General features: G+C 32.0%; 2 protein-coding genes across 6 annotated transcripts in view; both read left to right on the top strand.

Annotated features, from left to right (window-relative positions):
• LOC148600788 (uncharacterized) overlaps window positions 1-11,733 on the top strand; it is a 42,236-nt gene extending 30,503 nt beyond the window's left edge. For both annotated transcript variants that reach the window (XM_088554514.1, XM_088554512.1), the window contains exon 12: window positions 887-11,733. In XM_088554514.1, the coding sequence (XP_088410640.1) occupies window positions 887-1,206 (320 nt within the window). In that variant the 3' untranslated portion in view covers window positions 1,207-11,733. The remainder of the gene's footprint in view (window positions 1-886) is intronic.
• A 3,315-nt stretch (window positions 11,734-15,048) lies between these two features.
• The window catches only part of LOC148600787 (uncharacterized), a 29,868-nt gene continuing 25,436 nt past the window's right edge, over window positions 15,049-19,480 (top strand). Inside the window, exons 1-2 of one of the 4 annotated variants that reach the window (XM_088556606.1) lie at window positions 15,049-15,134; window positions 16,954-17,012. In XM_088556606.1, the coding sequence (XP_088412732.1) occupies window positions 16,980-17,012 (33 nt within the window). In that variant the 5' untranslated portion in view covers window positions 15,049-15,134; window positions 16,954-16,979. The other 3 variants (XM_088556604.1, XM_088556605.1, XM_088556603.1) reach the window with 3 other exon arrangements.

Genomic DNA, 19,480 nt, shown 5'->3' with positions numbered 1-19,480 from the left:
AGAAATAACTAAATTGATTATGATTAAGTTATGCAAATGTACAAACAGAAGACTACTAGCAGTTAAAACCAGCATGCCAGCTCTACAACAATTTAAACCAAAAAAAAGTATGCAGTATCAATCCCAATTCTTTCAATGCATTAAACAACCAAATACTGTAATTGTACTTATTTTTGTGTGATACTTATTTTCAAAAATTTCATAGTCATTCTTTGTCCACGAAAATAAGTACATGCGAAAGAGAATATCTACCATTATTCTTTATGCAAAACCTATGATTTCAACAAAAATAAGTACCAGTGAATTTGTTCATTGACCAATAATTGCGAAATTAAGTACATGTACTCACTAAATATGTACAATTACAGTAACAAAATTTTAATCAAAATGACTCACATAAATCATTGGCATTTAGGATGAGGGGATGAGAAATAGGAGTTGCATATAGGCTTATATGGTTCTGAGATATCAGAATATCTATGATCAATAGGTCAATGGTGCTTTCTATTAAGCAGTTTGTTCTAGTTTTAATACTGATCTGTGTTCCATTATTAGTTTGTACCAAATTGTTCACTTTAACTGGTGAAGGGTTGTAGAATTAAGAGAGTAAGTTCAAACCAATACTGTATAGTGGGTAGTTTTTGCTGGGTGCTAATTTTGGTATATTTTAGCGGTCTGTCTAAACACGATAAAACAAATTCCGTGAAAATTATCTCTGATCTTAGGTACTTAGAGGACAACTTAGCATTTGCCATAATTAGAATGACCAAAATTTGTTTGCCTCAAAATTGCCAATTTTTACACTGGCCAAAATAACCTGCTATACGGTACTTGAAAACAAGCCAACATTCTCTACTAAATTAAACTTCTTGTCCATTTATTACAGGTCCCGAACAAGAAAATGTTATCAATCAGGCACAAGGCCAGCAAAACCAGTCTTTTGCCTCAGGAAGAGAAGAAAGTGATAGTAATTCAGTACAAAGGGAGACAACCAACACCAGGACTGCTCTGTCTATAGAAAGGGATGTTAGTGGAGTTGCACCTTCATTTCCACAGCATGAAAACCAAGAAAATGAAGAAATTGCTCATCAAGACCCTGCTCAGGAAATGCATATAATTACTAATTCACCTATTTCAGAAGGTGGAAACCCCTTGGCTTCACCTGTATCTGAAGAAAGTACACAAAGAAGACAGTTTCCTTTTTGATAATTAAGGATCTAGTTATAAACTGGTTTACACTTTTATACTAGATAAAGAAAGGATATTCCAAGGGCAGGCTTCAAGAACAGTAATAGTTACTGTGAAAGTACTTTAATTCTCTGATATCAACTTTTGTTGTTTAGGGATGAAACACAGATTTGTGGATTCTTGAATTCGTGATTTTGAGGTTTTCAGTACACACATCAATGGGATTCTCCTTTTTGTTGGAAACCAAATTTAATGTTTTGGCCTACCCAAGAAAACCACAAAAATTAGTACCCCATAAACAATAGTATTTTCACAGTAGGTAGTTGAAAATAATTTTCAAATGGTACTATGTAGTGGGAAAGAGTGTGTTTTCAAAATATATACCCATTTCTTTTTTTATTTAAGTATCAGTAATATTTTCAATATTTATAGGATAGTTAATTTGAAAGAGGGAACAACCAAATTATGATTATGAGTAATGAAGAATGTCCTGATTTAACAAGTACTATTTACTAGTAAATATTAAAACTTTCATAACTTGGCACAAGTGATTATGTTTTTTTTTTGTTATTTACAATAGAGAATTGATTATAGATTTTCTCCATAATTTATTGTTATTTTCAACATAAATCTAAAGTTGATGTGGAAGGTTTAGCCAATTTTCATTGAATTTTGACAATTTTATTAAAATTTCTTTCTTACAAATAGTAATCAAGGGAACCAAGGTTATAGCAGTAATCAAAAGAATGTTATCCAGGGACAAAGACCAGACATGGAAAACAGACATACACAACAAAGAACATAGAGTAACTAAAATTATACATACAAAGTAACAAAAGTAAATGAGCAACTCGAACTCCACTAAAAACTAGGAGCATGGACCATGTGCACCGGTAGGGTAAATTATTACTAAAATTATGTTTTAGTAAAGGAAAACCCTCATGAAAATCATTGCCTCCATTTTTTTTTTATCAGTTTTTGAATATTTCTCACCAATTTCTACAAGTTACAAGGGGTCAAAGGCCTGAAAACATCCTTTAATGATCATATTTAAGAAATGTTACATCAATTTTATTGATTTTGTTTGCAAATGTTCATCTTTACAAGGGTTTTAGAAGTATTTAACAAATTTACTCTTTCATACACCATTTTTGAGATAGGGGGCCCATACTATATTAAAAGTAGGGGACTCAGAGTTTAAGTTCACAATTCCCTAACGAATCAACACAAATATGAACAGATCAAAGAGTTTTTTATCTTCATTTTACAATTTTGTTTTCCTTTTTATACAATTTAATCTATTTTTATCATTCTAGTAAATTAGAACATCCATTTCTGTAGAAAAGATGGATTTTGATACCTCAAATGGGTGATTTTTAAAAAAAATAAAATTTGGTATGTGCAACCCAATGACACCCACTTACATTTAAACAAAAAATACATAAATGTAAAATTATTGTGAGATAAAATTGATGTAATGAATAACTTAGTATGTTAAAACCGACCAGATTTGTTGTTAAACAGCTTTAGGTAGATTAATATACCTGTTAACCTTTAGAACAGTTCATGTGGAAGATTCTTCCTCACTGACGCTGTCTGTATACCTGTTAACCTTTGGAACAGTTCATGCGGAAGATTCTTCCTCACTGACACTGTTTGCATACCTGATAACCTTTGGAACAGTTCATGTGGAAGATTCTCCCTCACTGACACGGGAAATTACAATTATTTAGTGTTTTTCAGAGAAAATATGGTAATTTTAGACAAAACCGTCCTCAAATCTTACATTTTTTTTGTGGGAGTGTCTAAATTTGTCCACCCATCTATTTGTCTGTTCATGTTATCTTTATAAGTATAAAAGTTGTATGCTTCCATTCTGGTCAAAATATTATCCTGTATCATACATTTGATCACAATCAAAATTGAGAGCTGTATCAAGCTTGAATTTTGTGTCCATATCTGTCCCATCTGTTCAGGGTTTGACTTTTGCAGGCCTATCTAGCTGCATTTGGCAAAGCTTTTCTTTTCATAGATTTTTTGGGAGCTTTTATACAGGTATGGCTTTTCTATCCTCTGCAAAAATAGCAAAAGTTTGTACACAGTGAAAATTTATACGTTTACAGTACGCTTTAGCAGTCTTGAGTTGATGTTATACAGCTTTAGGTGAACAAAGCCAGATAAGTTCTGTCACTATATGTAGACCAACTTTTTTATAGAATTGTTGTAATTTAAGATCTGAATTTGTTTTTTTTTTAGTTTTTGTTTTGTATTTCGGTATTTTGGTTTGAGCTTGTTAGTGTACATGGGAATCAAATTAAAACATGTAAGATATAGGTATGTATAACAATTTATATGGATCAAAATTATTCACATGGTCATGTCTGATGAGAATGATGGGACAGGACTGTGATGAGTAGGGGTATATACTGTGAAAGGACTGTTGTTTGTGGGTAGCCCAAACCATGAAATTTAATTCCCAACGAAAAGGAGAATCTCATTGATGTATATACTGAAAACCTCAAAACCACAAATTCAAGAATCCATGAACTTGTTGTTCTTCCCTTATCCTTGAAAACCATGAATTAAAGTACTTTCACAGTAATTGTAGAGGTTTCCATTCCTTTTGTCTGTTCTTCGTTCAGTTACACAGAGCGAAGAACAGTATTCTTTACTAAACATAAAATGAAGATTTTCAACATGCAGGCTTTAGCAAGCATGTTAAAATTTTAATTTTACCATATTGAGTGGAGAAATAGTTTTTAAAAATCTAGTATAGGCTGAAGAATAAGTTTTTCCCACAAAATATGTTAGTTTGAGTGAACATGATCAAAAATTTTTACCATAGAGAAATAGTTTAAACTAAGAATAGGCTCATGGAGAATCAATTTTTCAGAACAGGTAGAAAACTTGTAAATGTAAAATGGCAGGAAACCTCTAGTAGAAATTTCATTTCTTACCGCTGGTGAAAAAGTTGTTTGCATTTTTCATTACCGGCTTAAAATGGGAAAAAGAAATTTAATCACTTATGAGTTATAGAGGTGTGTGCAATTTGTTATTGATAGTCTTTCATATATTTTCCTTGGAGATTTTACAAAGTATATATCATACATGTATTATATACCTTGAAACTCAGATCAAGAGATTTCAAAGGGTCTTAACTAAAGTGTTTTGAAAGCAATATTCAACTTTCTTAATTATCTTAAAGTGATCATTGCTTGGAGTGTGGCATAAACACGTCACATATGAAAAGGTCACCTAAAAAACTGTATTGTTTGTTACCTTTAACTGGTTGGTGTAATGTGTCAGATGTGAACTGAATTGGATATCAAACAGTATGTTTTTTTTTTGTAAGTCGGAGTTTGATTCCCCAAGTGGAAGAACAGGTGGCAACCATTGAAAACGTGAGATTTGCATGTATGATGTATACTTCATTCAATGTAAATATGTCTTAATAAATTGGTTAATTTCAAGTGATGTTTCAAATCAATCATTGTTTATGTGTATTTTGTTTTTTAGTTTCATATTAAGTTAAAATATTCTGTATTCAAAATCCTGGAAATTTCTGTTTTTGTATTTTTCATATTTTCCTTTTTTATGCTTATACCTTTTATTTCTACAATTTTGTGAAAAAATTATTAAGTAGCACTCCACATAAGAATCATGCACAATGTGATTCATGGTTGGAAAGCCTACATATTTTTATTTTTGATATTTTGTTTAATATGTCATAGTAAACAGAAAGTAACATGTGGTTTTTAATATAACCCATATTCATAGGAGATGAAAATTATATAGATTGCACTGTAGAGTTCAAAATTAATGGAGATAACTCTGTAAATGACACTCAAATACAATAGAATCTGTTGGATTTTGAATGTTAATTATCTCCTAAGAGCAGGCAGATATGAATAAATAATTACACATCTCACAATACAGACCCATAAAACAACTTAATTATAAAAATAGAAATGTGTAGCCTTTTTGGGGGTGTATCATATTTTTCAGATTTTGCATGATTCTTACAAAGACAGTTAAAGGATACATTTATTTTCTTTTGATTTTGATGCAGTTGTATAATGGTATGATGCAGTTGTATAATGGTATGTGTTGTATAATGGTATGATGCTGTTGTATAATGGTATGATGCTGTTGTATAATGGTATGATGCTGTTGTCATTTTTACTTATAGATATTTCATGTATGAATGATAAGTTCAAAATGATTGTGTACAGATCTTTATAAAACTGTACAAGGTGCCATACTACAAAAGAAAGGTTAGGACTGATTTTGGGTGCTGTGTCTGAAAACTTTAAGAAAAAGGGGCCAAAAAGGGGCCAAAAAGGGGCCAATACAATTCTTACTAAATCAAATTCTTATCCTGTGCCAAATATTCAGAACTGCATTAAGTTTGAATGGTGTGTCCATATTTGTCCCTATTGTTCAGGCTGTTTTTGTATCAAGATGTGCCATGAAAACGAATGGAAATTCTCTCTATTAATGCTCATTATGGTTTTAAGTGCTGAATTATATTCATTTTAAAGAAACAAGATTTTTTAATTTATAAACATTAACTTAAACCAAAATTTATCTGTTTAGATGCCACTCTGTGTTGTGAAGTGTTACATGTGCTTCTTATTACCGGTATATTGAATTTACATTTTACATTTTATTATATATATGTTTTATTGAATGTCCTTATTTTCATTTAACAAATTCCTATGTGAATCAAGACATTTCATATTGGGAAATTTGGCATTCATATTTATACCTCAAGTGAAAGACTAACCCCATAAAGAATGGGGCTCAGAAAGTGGTGCTGAAATTAGTGTAATTTGAATCCCCAATCTTGATGGGGTGCCTAATTAGGTGTCACTAAATATTTCTGGGTCAAATGGCCATCCTGCTATGTAGTACCAAAAACACACTGAACGTAGACATACACATTTTAAGTGCATTATTTGTGTGTATTCTGATTAAAAGTAGTCAAAATAATGCTGAGAATGTGTACTTAAAAATCTTATTTGTAATTTACTAAAAAAGTGTATGAATATTGTTTACATGTGTGAGTAATGCGCCTCCATGCTGTCATTTAGCACAAAGGTAAAATGTGGATTTTCAGTATTTATGCAAGTTAATTTTATGAAGAATTTCTAAAATCATCATAAAATTAGTATAATTATTTTGACAGCTTTATTTTCCAAGCTTCACAATGGTATGCAACTTTAAGATGTCATTTGTCCTGGGAATTCACAGTGAAACTTTGAAAATTACCTTTTAAGATGTAAAGTAATGGAAACGTTAGAAGTGGTTAGTGAGACCTTAGTTTAAAAAACTTACCTCCCTATTAGTTGTTAGATATTGTTAATAGTGTACAAATACTCTACAAATTTTCAATTAGGTATATTTTAATTGTTTAATGATGTAATTATAAGAATATGTATATACATGTATGATTTAATATGACCTTTTTTACCGTAAGAAAAGATTCCAACATTTTATTTTATCTTGGATACTAAATTATCTTATCATCTGATCAATAAAAAAGGTCATGAAATTTAAACAGTGTCCTTTTTTACTGGACTACTTTCACCAATGAAATAATCATGTCTATAAAAAGGATGTGTATTGGAATATATTGATATGAATTTATCATAGTTTTTGCAAAAAAATTATTTGATTTACGCAGAATAAGCGGTTTATTCTGCATAAATCAAACCAAAGTTATTCAGATATTAGTTACATTTCTTATATAAAGTAGTTGGTTTTCTATAAGTTACATGTAGTTGTTTGTATTATGATACAGGCTATGTGTCGGCGGAGCCTCACATTTCCTACCCGTTCCGTCGCCTCATCACATATCTTCAATAATTTTCGACAATGTACCTATATTATTTTTATCCTGTTATATTAATAGTTTTGTGTGTGTGTACATTTTTAAAATAAAATTTTAAAATGCATATCCCCTGAGGAGCCCTGATCGTTAAATGGGAAGAAAAAAATTAATACGCATGGCGCATGACTCAGTAAATATTGAAATTTAATCTGCACCATATAATCTGTCAAAGCTGTTTGAAGAAAATAAGCAATGTATCAAAATTTATTTAATTCCAAGAGACAAATAAGTAAAATGAACAATAAATACAAATATTTTAAATGTTGTAAAGTCGATTTTAAGAACATTAAGGTTTTGAATTTCGAGGTGGAAGTTGACTTGTTTCTGTTTGGTATATGGCAGTAGATTTCAAGGGTGAAATTTGTGCAAAAGTTTCTTTGGGATTTGAAATATTTGTTTGAGATTTTTGAAAAAGAGGAGGCAGTTGTATGGGCAGATCTATAATGTAGTGTTCCTCTGATTCATTATCTTGGGTTTTAGGCAGTAATAAATCCAAGAGCATAACAGTTTCCTGGTCATTTGTCTCTTCAAGAGTTTTATCATATTGTAATGCTACAATTTCTTTAAGTGGGGACCAGTTTATGTTAACTTGTGACGGACACTCTGGCTCCGAGTCCGACATGACTGAAATGACAGGGGAAGTCGTCTGCAAACTGATAATGAATCAAATCTGAACGATTTGGGATTTGCCATATATATGATGGTGAAAAAAATACAAACAAAATCATTATTTGGTTTACATAAAACCTTTTATTTCATTCAAAAAAAGTGAAAATGAAACAAAACAGTGAAAAAAAAGATTAACGGGATACGCAATCGCAATTTGTTCATATTTTATCTCTGGTGGTGGCCATAATTAATTTATGCATACCAGAAAAAAGTAGTTCCGCCGATCACGTGAGTGGGAGGAGCCAGAAAGTTGATAACCTGCTAATGAAAATATAACCGTATACCTTTGTTTGTTTAACAAATTACCTCATTGCAGGATAAATTCAGATATTAGTTACATTCCTTATATAATGTAGATGGTTTTCTATAAGTTACATGTAGTTGTTTGTATGATACAGGCTGTGTACATCATCTACTTTCAGTATATCAGAAGTCACATTACTAGTCTGAAATTCATATTTGATGGATTAATCTTGTACTTGACTTAAGGAGGTAGAACTAAGGTAAGGGATACAACTCTTACAAATCATTGGATTTGTATTCAGCATTCACATGTAAGCATCAAAGTAACTTAGATTGATTTCATTCTGCTTCAAATGAAAGCCTGTTAGGCTTTGGTGAAATTGAATGTGATACCAACATACCACTGATTTCAAGAGTTATGTCCCTTAACATAGGTCTACATCCTTAATTTATATTTTTAAAATGTGCCTCTTGCATTTTACATCCCTAGTGAAAATAAACACTGAAATTCCAGTGGAATTTCATTGGTATACCAGTGGGCAATTTTGCCCAAATTTCTTCAGAATTTCACTGGAATTCCAGGGAAATTTCCATTGTAATTCAGTTGAATTTTCAGTGAAATCCACTGAAATTCCAGTGAAAATTTGGGCAAAATTGTCCAATGGAATTTCCACTGGAATTCACTGTAATTCAGTTGAAATTCCAGTGGAATTCAACTGGAGTTCGGTTGAAATTCAAGCAGAATTCTACTGTAATTCACTGGTCAGTGTCCTATATTGCATTTTTGTAAAATGTTCCTATTTTCCCTATTAGTATAATGATTGTATTGATATGTTGACCATTTTGATTTGAATTTGACAAATATCATATCCTATGAGGTTGTGTGGTATATAGCCAGTAATCTACCGTAAAACCTGTCTAAACTGAAATCCTTTTTACTTTAAATTCTGTTCAGTTAAGAGAGGTGATTAATTTACCAAGGTTCAAAGTGCATATAAAGTGATATTAAGGGACTTTAAAGAGTGTCTGGTTTTGACAGGTTTTTGGAATTTTCAGGGTTTACTTGGTAAAGACTTATTTCACAGTACTTCTTTTACTCATATTGAATTCTGTATCTGTTAACATCAAGTTGGCAAATATTGTCATATACATGTATCATTTTGATTTGAGTTATTTCAGTGTATACACAAAAACTAAAAGAAAAATTAAAATGAAAGTGTTTGGCACTAGCCATTTTTATTACTCAGCTGTGGATAGAAAAAAATGATTCAATACTTCCTCCTTTACATAACAAAGGAGTCATTCAAATTCAAATGTTTGAGTCTACATAAAATCCTAGGCCCTCACTCCTTGAAAAGAAAATTGGCCATGCTTTGTGTATATGGTTCCAACTAAAATCATTCAGAAGCTCAGTCATCTTGTGATTTCATCTTTTGATAGATTAGACCTTTTAACAACCACCCTAACTTATTTTTCCAGGACTGCTGGAAACTTTTTCTTAGTAGATATATTATTAGTTCAATTTTAATAGCCTCCAGCAAACAGTTTGGGTGTTTTTAGAAATGCTTTTGTCTATTTACTATTTTGTATTAGATTATTTGTTGGTGCACTTGTTGTATTTCACCATATCTGGTCTTTTTTTTAGCTCACCTGGCCTGAAGGCCTTGTGAGCTAATGTCATCATATTGCATCCGTCGTCATCTGTTGTCGCATCTTCTCCTATGAAACTGTTTGACCAATTGAACTGAAACTTTGCACAATTTTTTCCTATGGGTATCCTTCACAAACTGATCATTTAAATTTTTTTCATCGGTTGAAAAACATAGCTGTTGTTACTAAAAATAGAGCATAGGGGTCAGAATACAGTTTTTTGCAAAAAGCTCAAAAACTTTTAGATTTAACAGAATTCTGACATCAGTTAAAATTGTTCACCATCAGAAGATGGACCAATGCAAAAATTTTCAAAATAATTTGTGACCTAATGTACGAGTTATAGCCCTTGAAACAGATTTTTCTTTTGTTGTTTTTCACGTGTACAACTTTGAAAATCTTCTCTGAATCTATGCGACAAAATTTAATAAAATTTGGCATAATTGTTCCTTAGGGTGTCCTGCTTAAGCTGGTTGTTTAAAATTTAATTGATACTAAAAATAGAACATAGGGGTCAAAATGCTTTTTGCTAATTTTTCCTCAACTAGAAGAATAATGAAGATAAAAGCTACTCAAAAGATCAACATGATATTTTGAGTTGACTGGCAGTATAATTTTTTTTTTAGGTGGCCATTTTCAAAATGGCTGCTATTTTTTGGCTATTTACACCACTTGCTTAGATTCCAATGAATTTTTGTTTCGGTAAGAATCATGGCATTCTATGCTGAATGGTGATGACGAAAGTTTGTTGTGGATGGTCATTTTCAAAATGGCTGTCATAATCCCACTATATTTTATATTTGCTTTGATTTCAGTGTTATTTGGTTTATATAGTGGTCTCTTGAGTTGAATGTTCAGATGATGAAAATATTGTATAGCCATAATTTAAGTTCATTTTATGTTCTTTTGCGGCAAATATATAGTGGGCTTATGTCCCGACACCTTTGACCCAATGGGATAGCTGGGCATAGGAGACCCCTGCCTAAATTTTTTCAAGAGATTCTAAAAGCACTTTGAAAGTATTTCCAACATATTACAGTGCCTTAAGTACTCAGTTGAACTTGAACGGCATTCATCAAAATATGCTCTTTTTCTGCAATTATTTGGTCAAACAAATTGGCAACAAAGCATGATGCCAATTACTTACTTAATCTGGCATGGTTTGCCAGGTGAGCGATTCAGGTATTTTGAGAGTCTGTTGTCTAATCTGTCCTTATTTCTTGTATTTCATGTACTGTGAAAGAACTGTATTGTTTGTGGGGTACCAATTTTTGTATTCATGGGTAGGCCAAACCACTGAATTTGGTTCTCAATGAAAAGGAGAATCCCATTGATGCGTATACTGAAAACCTCAAAACCACAAATTCAAGAATCCACAAACTTGTGTTTCTTCCCTTATTCATGAAAATTAGTATCCACAAATTAAAGTTAACTTTCACAGTATATGGGTGTGTGCAAATTTCTGCTGTCCGTAACTTTCTTCTGTATTTGGAATATTACGCCAAAATTCTCGAATATGAAAAGAACAATTTATTGCATGACGAAATGTAGAAATAACTCCTGCCTCATACCAATAGTAAAATCCAGAATATATCAGTTTTAACCACCATGAATAACCATGTCCATATTGTCTAGAAAGGTTGATTTCTGAAGCCTGTTTTCTGTCTATGCATGATTCTTAGATTAAATGATAGTGAAAAAATGTAATTTTAACATTGTTTATTTTGTTTTGTGCCATATTTTAAGTTGACATGCCAGTGCCAGTATGTTTTAAGTGTGTGTTGCAGGGTTGAAAAAAATATGTTTCTGCTAACCTTACCAGATTTTTTTTTCGCTGAACATTACAAATGTATTTATGTAACCCAAATGATGTAAAATGATATGAAGTTATGAAATGACTTTTTTTAAATTTTTTTTTGGAAAATGCATCCATATTCCCAAACGAAATTAAGCGTACAAATCTGTAAGATTAGGAAACACATTTTTTGGGTTGCTAGAGAGATTGAGTTGTTATGTAATTTATCTGTAATTGTGCTTCTATTTATGAAACTTGTGATAATTTTTTTCTCAGTAAATATGAGTTGTCTTCATGATGAGTTTTTTTTTTCTATTTTGGATTAGTTTCCAATCAGCAACATATGGGACCAAGTGAGCTATTGCCATTACTTAATTGGCCTCCATCGTCATCGTTAACAAATTAACAATTTATTAGCTCACCTAGTTAAAAAGGCCATGTGAGCTATTGCCATCACTTAATTGGTGTCCGTTGTTGTCGACGTACATCATCATCTGTCATTGTCCACGTCCATTGTTGTTAACAGTTTTTCAAAACACTTCTCCTTTGACATTGCTTAACCAATTAGAACCATACTTTGTTTGAATTTTCCTTAAGGTATCATGCAAAGAATTGATGTGGGGATTTTTGATCCGTAAAAAACTTGGCTGCTGTTAATGAAAATAAAACATAGGGGTCAGACAGAAGTTTATTCCAGTTAGCAAGATTTTGACTGGGAAAAAGTGTTCAGCATGATCAGATCTAACATTGGTCAAATTTTCGTTTTAATTTTTTAAGCCATGTTGGAACTATTGCCATTTAAAAAATTTCCTCTTCTGACAACACTAGACCAATTTGAACCAAATTTGGTATGAATGTTTCTTTAGGGTATTCTGCATAGAACTGATGTGGGGATTTTTGATCTGTTGAAAAACATTGTGGCTGTTACTAAAAATAGAAAATAGGGGTCAGACAGAAGTTTTTCGCATATATGTCAAATTCTTACAAGAAGAAAAGTGTTCAGTATGATGAGATCTATTTGTGGTCAAATTTTCATTTTAAATCTGTTTAGCCATGTTTGGAGATATTGTCCTTTTTTACGTTTAAAATATTTGCCCTACTTATGGTGTTACTGCTTTCAAAATTTTCTCCTCTCAAATTACAAAACCAAATTACAACCAAACTTAGTATGAAAATTCCTTAGGTTATTGTGCAACTAAGAACTGATGTGGGGATTTTTGATCCATTGAAAAACATTGCTGCTGTAACTAAAAATAGAACATAGATGTTTTTCATGTATATTTCAGAAACCGTTAGGTTATAGGTTGAATTCTGATGATTCACCATGTTGGAGGTATTGCCTCTTTTTGACAATTTTTCGCTACTTTTAGTGATATTACTTTTTTTAAAAAATTCTCCTCAAAGAGTAATAGACAGAATTGAATAAAAATTGATGTGAATGTTCATAGAGTTATGGGCACTAGGAATTATTATCCAAGAAAAAACAAAACTGCTCTTACAAAAAATAGAATGTTGCTTATCAAGCCAGGTGAGTGATTCAGGCTCTTTAGGATGTTAATGTAGTTTATTTTGTAGTTTTTTTTTTCATTCCTTATGAAAATCCTAGTCTGTGTTTTCTAATTCTGCTAAACATATGTAGACACATTGGCATAAAGATAAACATGCATATTTTACAATATTAATGTATGTTTATTGAGGAACAAAGGTTGAAGTACAAATAACAAACTTGCAAAAAAAAAAAAAAAAAAAAATCCATTCTTAATACTAAAAATGTAAAAAAGAAATATTTTAAAATTTTCTAAACTCGACATATCCCCACCCCCCCCACCCCTCGAATAGAAAATGGCCTGTGTCTTAACAGAAACAATATCTCGGGTTTCAATGTGAAATAGTACTATTTTTGGGTTATAATTTAATCCTTTCTTTTCAATTTTATTGGTGCAAGCAATGGCATATGGTTTTCTCATTACTGGCAAATTGTTGGACCCAAATAGGAGAGTTCTTCACTCACCTGTGATTTGGTTTTAGTTGGCAAAAATCCATTGAGTGGCATTGGGGCATCAAACTTAAATCTTCATAACTTTTTCTTTTTTTAGATAATTGAAAAATTCAGGTTTCACTACACTGCCAATAAAACTTTTTTCATCCATGGAATTTTGAAATAAATAGTCAGTAATTAGGCCATATTAGCATAGAACTTTAAAAATAATTTTATATGAAAATAGAAGTTTACATTTAATATCATTTCAAATTTATTTTTCAAGTAAATGAGTCATGAGTCCACATACAAAATATGAATTATTATCTAAATGAAATACTTTACAGAACTAAAATTGGATATAAAGGAACAAAGCTATTAAGTTTGCAAATTGAGTCACTAAACAAGTAAATTTTGTGTTTTGTTTTGTTGTGTTGTTTGTATGTTTGTTTTGTTTTGTTTTGTTCCTTATTTGGTTTCAGTGGTCTTCAATTCATTGTTACAACATCTGTGCATTTATGATTCCTTTCATTTCTAATATTTCACTTTCTTTTTTGATTTATTAAATTTTCACTATGGCCCTATAACTGTTGGCCTTCTTGAGGACAGTCCGAGTTGTCCTGGGCCGATTATTTTTACGTGGGGTGAGGTGTCCCCTATGACCTAAATTGGGTCTAAAATGTGTAATTTGTATCCGTACCCGTACCAATCCCCCCCCCCCCCCCCCGTATCCAAACGATGTTTTGCTAAAATGTTCATTCTTACGATATATTAAGGACTGAAAATTGCATGAGATGTGTAAAAGTCCGTTTAAATTAATTTCTAATAAAGAAAATGATGTATATTTGTCTAATATTTCTTGTTAGATCGGTTTTCTGAAGTCGAAAGGTCTAGATGTGTAACAAATTAATTATTGACTATTTCTCACTTTCCTATCCAAATATTACGGGTTTCTAAAATCACTAAGAGGTTAAAACTTCACTTTAAGATTTTGGATAAAGTTTTGAAATATTTGATATTGTTTTAGAAAAGAAATGATTAAGTTTGAATTCCGTAGCGTATCTAGCGTCAATCACAGTCCCAGCGATGAATGGATACAATCTTATCCAGAATGAAAAAAAAAACAGTCTCATAAACAGGGTCTGATGCGATTTCAATTTATCGTCAATGATAATTTTAATAATATCATGATGTTCTAATGTCAAATATGCATTTAAATTGTACAGATAACAAAAATACCAGACTTTGGTTTTTGGTTACCGGAATTTCGGGTTACACATTTTAGACCTCTTGAAATGAGAAAATCGAAAAAAAAAACATTTTAAAAATCATTAAATCTAGCCCAACCATCATATCATTTTGTAAATATGTACCAACTTTCAGTTGGAAATATCATGTAATAAAGAAGAAATTGCCAAAAACAGTATTTGGTACGGGTACGGGTTACACTTTTTAGACTATACCTATAACCTATTAGGGAGTGAATATTATAAACGAATTAGAGAGGGCGAAACGACTCACATCGAGAACGAAGGCTAAAATAGTAGTAAATAATATTTATAAGGAGAAATTCCTTATTAATAAGGAAAGGGCGAAACGACCCACCATAAAGGGCGAAACAACTCAGTGCGAAGGACGAAGGGGAAAAAGGGCGAAACGACCCGGAACCCCTTGACTCACCATTTTATTAAAAATACACAACTGCTATGATTACAAGTGTATGGATCTCTTTGAAATTGTGTTGCTAGGTTCTTTATCAAAAAGACAAAGTCAGATTATGTATTGGTATCCAAATAATAAGATTACAACCAGTTATAATATACAGAACAAGTACAAAGCACATACATGATACAATGTATATAATGACGTTCGCTGATCGAGGCATTTATTTTTAATCTGACGTTTATGCCACACTTACGGACGCGACCAAGCAATTCAAAGTTAAAACATATAGAAAAAAAATGTATTAAAAGCAAGGTTTGGATTGATTTCACTACACAGCCTCAGACATTTATTACATTTAAAAAAAATGGTCACCACCTCTATTGTAACAAAAGGTAGATATCTGCCATTTTTTGCATGTCAAATTCAGATTAAAATGTTTACCTTAATTTGGAATATTGCCTGATCCACTTGTATGGTTGTAACCTTGAGATATCCCTCTTTATATTTACATATTTATATGTACCTACCGTGACCCCCTCAGATGTAACATGCATTAATTTCCATAGAACTGTGTCTGCTTTCATTTTCAGTCATTGCCTCAAAAGGGTGTAGTGTAGATTATTTTTTTTGTTAACTCGTTTTGAAGATGCGTGCTAAGCATACATTTTGTACAAATAGTGGAAACACTGACAGTCCCTTGGCTGAGTGATAAAATTTCTAAATAAGTTTGTTAGTTCTTCATAATAAGACAATAAGACCTTAAATACATGCAAATATTGCTTACATATGTATTTCAGTATGCTGTACACATGTTTCTATCAATGAGTAACCTCTCATCAGCAGCATTAGAACCAAATCATTGATTAATTGATTACACATATCTAATGCATCGATATTGGAACTTTATTAATTTTTTTTTATAAAAGTAACTTTTATTTATATGTCTCCTATCAGCTTTAGCTAAAGGAGACTTTAGATTTGCACTCTGTTTGTCTGTTAGTCCAGAAAAAAATTGAAGTTTTCTGCACTTTTTTCAAACACTTACAGATATAGAGCTGATTTTTGGTATATGAGTCAACCTTGATGAGTTACAGATCAAGTTAACTGTTTGTTCCACTTCACCGATTTTTGTCTGAGTTGTGACCCTTGAACTTTGAAAAATTTGCTTGCAGATATTGAGCTGATTTTTGGTATGTGAGTCTACTCTGATGAGTCACAGGTCAAGTGTACATTTCATTTCGCTCCTCTGATTTTTGTGTGTGTTATGGCCCTTTATCTATGAAAAATTAACTGAAATGTAAGTTTTCCACACTTTTTTTCTATATGCTTGCAGATATAGAACTGATTTTTGGTATATAAGTCAACTTCGATGAGTTACAAATCAGGTTTAGATTTCGTTCCACTTCGCTTTTTGTCTGAGTTATGGCCCTTGAACTTTGAAAATTTACTGAAATTTGAAGTTTTCCATACTGTTTTTCTAAAGGCTTGCAGATTTTGACCTGATTTTAAGTGTGTGAGTCTACCCTGATGAGTTACAGATCAAGTTTATGTTTCGTTTTGCTCTGCTGATTTTTGTCTTGAGTTATGGGTCTTGAGTTTATGGAAAATTTTGAGTTTTCACACTTTTTTCCTAATGCTTGCAGATATTGAGCTGACTTTAGTATGTACAAACGTACATTGTAAATCTATCTACATTTCATTCTGCTTTGCTGATTTTTTCCAAAGTTTTAAAATCAGGTCATTTCCTCTGTCATTTTTACTTGATTGTCCCACATTTGTAAAAGTTTACCAAAAATAGCCTGGAACCTCCCTCTTTGAATCTGACACTGTAGCACAATATCCATTCCGGTACAACGATCTTGTATTTTTCAGGTCTTTCTCCAAATTGCGAACATGTGATGGGTCACAGTCTTGCCATTTTTTTTACTTTGGTAAGTGTATTTTTTTTCCATATTTAATTTAAAAGTTATGTGAATTATGTCCTTTAATTCACCAAATGAAAAAGAAATGTTTCTTCTCTGGACCATTAATGAGTACAGCTGCTGTGTTGCCACATATTTAAAGCTGCATTAATTGTCATTTTCGTAATTTTGTGTTCCTGTTGAAATATGCCTTAACTTTGAATTATTTCTACTTAATTGTACTTTTCCTGTATAATTTTAATTGATATCCCCAAATAAAATGCATTAAATACGTGAAATAGGTGTCCATACATTTATTGTCTTGCAAGACAAAAAAATCGATCTATATAAATTAGTGTGCATGTAACTTCTGGTGACTTTAATCTGTGCATGTGCTGTAAGGGTCTATTCTTTAAAAAAAATCTGATTGCAAAGCAGAAGTGGTTAATCTATGGCAAGGATTGAAGGAAGACAAACTGACTCAAAATAATTTGGCAGCTAATGCAGCTTTAAACAGAAGTAGAGAGATGTTTTCTCAGGTCAAAGTGGTGAAATGTTTTCATACATGTAGAAACAAGATGAAACAGACAGATCACAATCATCAATATTTTGATTGCAACAAAAAGTGTCATGAAGCTCTGTCAGATTATTTTTTAAATTTTAATACCCTTTTACTAATTCTGTGAAAATAAAAAAAGTTAGAGTAAACCTTACATGTATTTCACTTAACAGGGCCTAATCTAGAGGGAAAAATGAGCAAAAACTTCCCTTTGTTTGTGCTCACTTCTCCCATTTGACTTTGACAGGGAGAAGTTTTTATAATAGACTATATAGACAAAAATGTCATGATTACATTTTTTCAAACAGAATTTACTAAAACTTCTCCTTGTCATCAATACCTAGATTAGGCCTTGCTTAACATGCCCTTTTTGAAAATTCAACAGCACACTAGAGTGCCCTTTTGAAACACTGGGATGTTGTATCAATTTTCATGTTCTGCACATCACATCTTTAAATATGTCTCCCCCCACTGTTTTTGGCTTGTCTGTCTGGCCGTGGGTCCGTGTCCGTCACAAAGTTTGTCAGCGCAACCCCCCTGAAACTACTGAACCAAATTTAACAAAACTTGGTATGTAGTAAGAACATCATAAGTTGTGCATGTTACCAGGAAATTTTGATCCCCCAGTTTTTTTAGTAGTTATGCCCCTTTGAACTTAGAAATTTGCCAAAAAATCCTCATAAATTACCTTGACAGTGCAACTCCTCTGAAACTATTGAACCTAATTTTAAGAAATATGGTTTATAGCAAGAACATCATATTTAATTATGCATATTATCAGGAAAATTTTATCCCCTAATTTTTGTTGGAGTTAAAGCCCTTTGAACTGAGAAATTTGCTTGCCATTTCAACTTGAAAATTTGTCAGAAATCCTATTAACAGGCATGCTTTTTTGTGGAATTCTGCTGTTTCAAATCCAGATTTTACCATTACAATTCTTTTTTAGCTCACCTGGCCGAAGGCCATGTAAGCTATTGCCATCACTTGGCGTCCGTTGTCGTCGTCTGTCGTTGTCTTTGTCGTCTGTTGTTGTCGTTAACAATTTTTCAAAACTCTTCTCCTCTGAAACTACATGACCATTTGGAACCAAACTTGGTATGAATGTTTCTTGGGGTATCCTGCATAGAACTGGTCTGGGGATTTTTGATCGGTCGAAAAACATGGCTGCCGTTACTAAAAATAGAACATAGGGGTCAGACAGCAGATTTTTGCATGCATTGTATATCACCAAAAGCATTAGGTTTAGCTAAATTCTGACACAAGTTAAAGTATTTAGCATGATGAGATCTATTTCTTGTCAAATTATGGTTTTAATCCGTTAAGCCATGTTGGAGTTATTGCCCTTTTTCAACGATTTTTGCTATTTTTAATGTTATTTCTTTTCAAAAATCTTCCCCTCTGATACTACTTAACCAATTGAAACCAAACTTGGTATGAATGTTCCTTGGGGTATGGTGCATAGAACTGTTATGGGGATTTATTATTCGTCAAAAAACATGGCTGCTGTTACAAAAAATAGAACATAGCAGTCAGGCAGTAGTTTTTCGCATATATCTCCAAAACCATTAGGCTTACGCAAATTCTTTCAATAGTTGAAATGATCCTTATTATTACTAATAATTTATTAGGACTACGAAAGACTTCAGATGACTCCTTGTAAGAGTAACTGCCCTTGAAAGAGTAAAAATGACTTTTTTTAACAGTTTTTAGTCAATATCTTGAAAACTATGATAGATTAAAAAAACTTTCAGTTGTTGAAATGATCTTATGATAAGCTCTACCAAAGACTTCTCGAGTCAAAATTGTTGGACAACCTCTTGTTAAATTTAATTTAAATTGAAAGGCAAAATTCAACCAGGTGGGCAATTCAGGCTACTGGGAGCCCCATGTTTATGTTCCATAAGGATGTTGGGGCACTCATTGGGGAAAATATTTTTTT

This window comes from Perna viridis, chromosome 12 (assembly GCF_037379345.1).
Source record: "Perna viridis isolate PV_CMFRI_1.1 ecotype Kerala chromosome 12, ASM3737934v1, whole genome shotgun sequence".
Taxonomy (NCBI): domain Eukaryota; kingdom Metazoa; phylum Mollusca; class Bivalvia; order Mytilida; family Mytilidae; genus Perna; species Perna viridis.
Note: the sequence above shows the minus strand (reverse complement) of the source record. Positions and strands in the feature narration are given on the sequence as shown.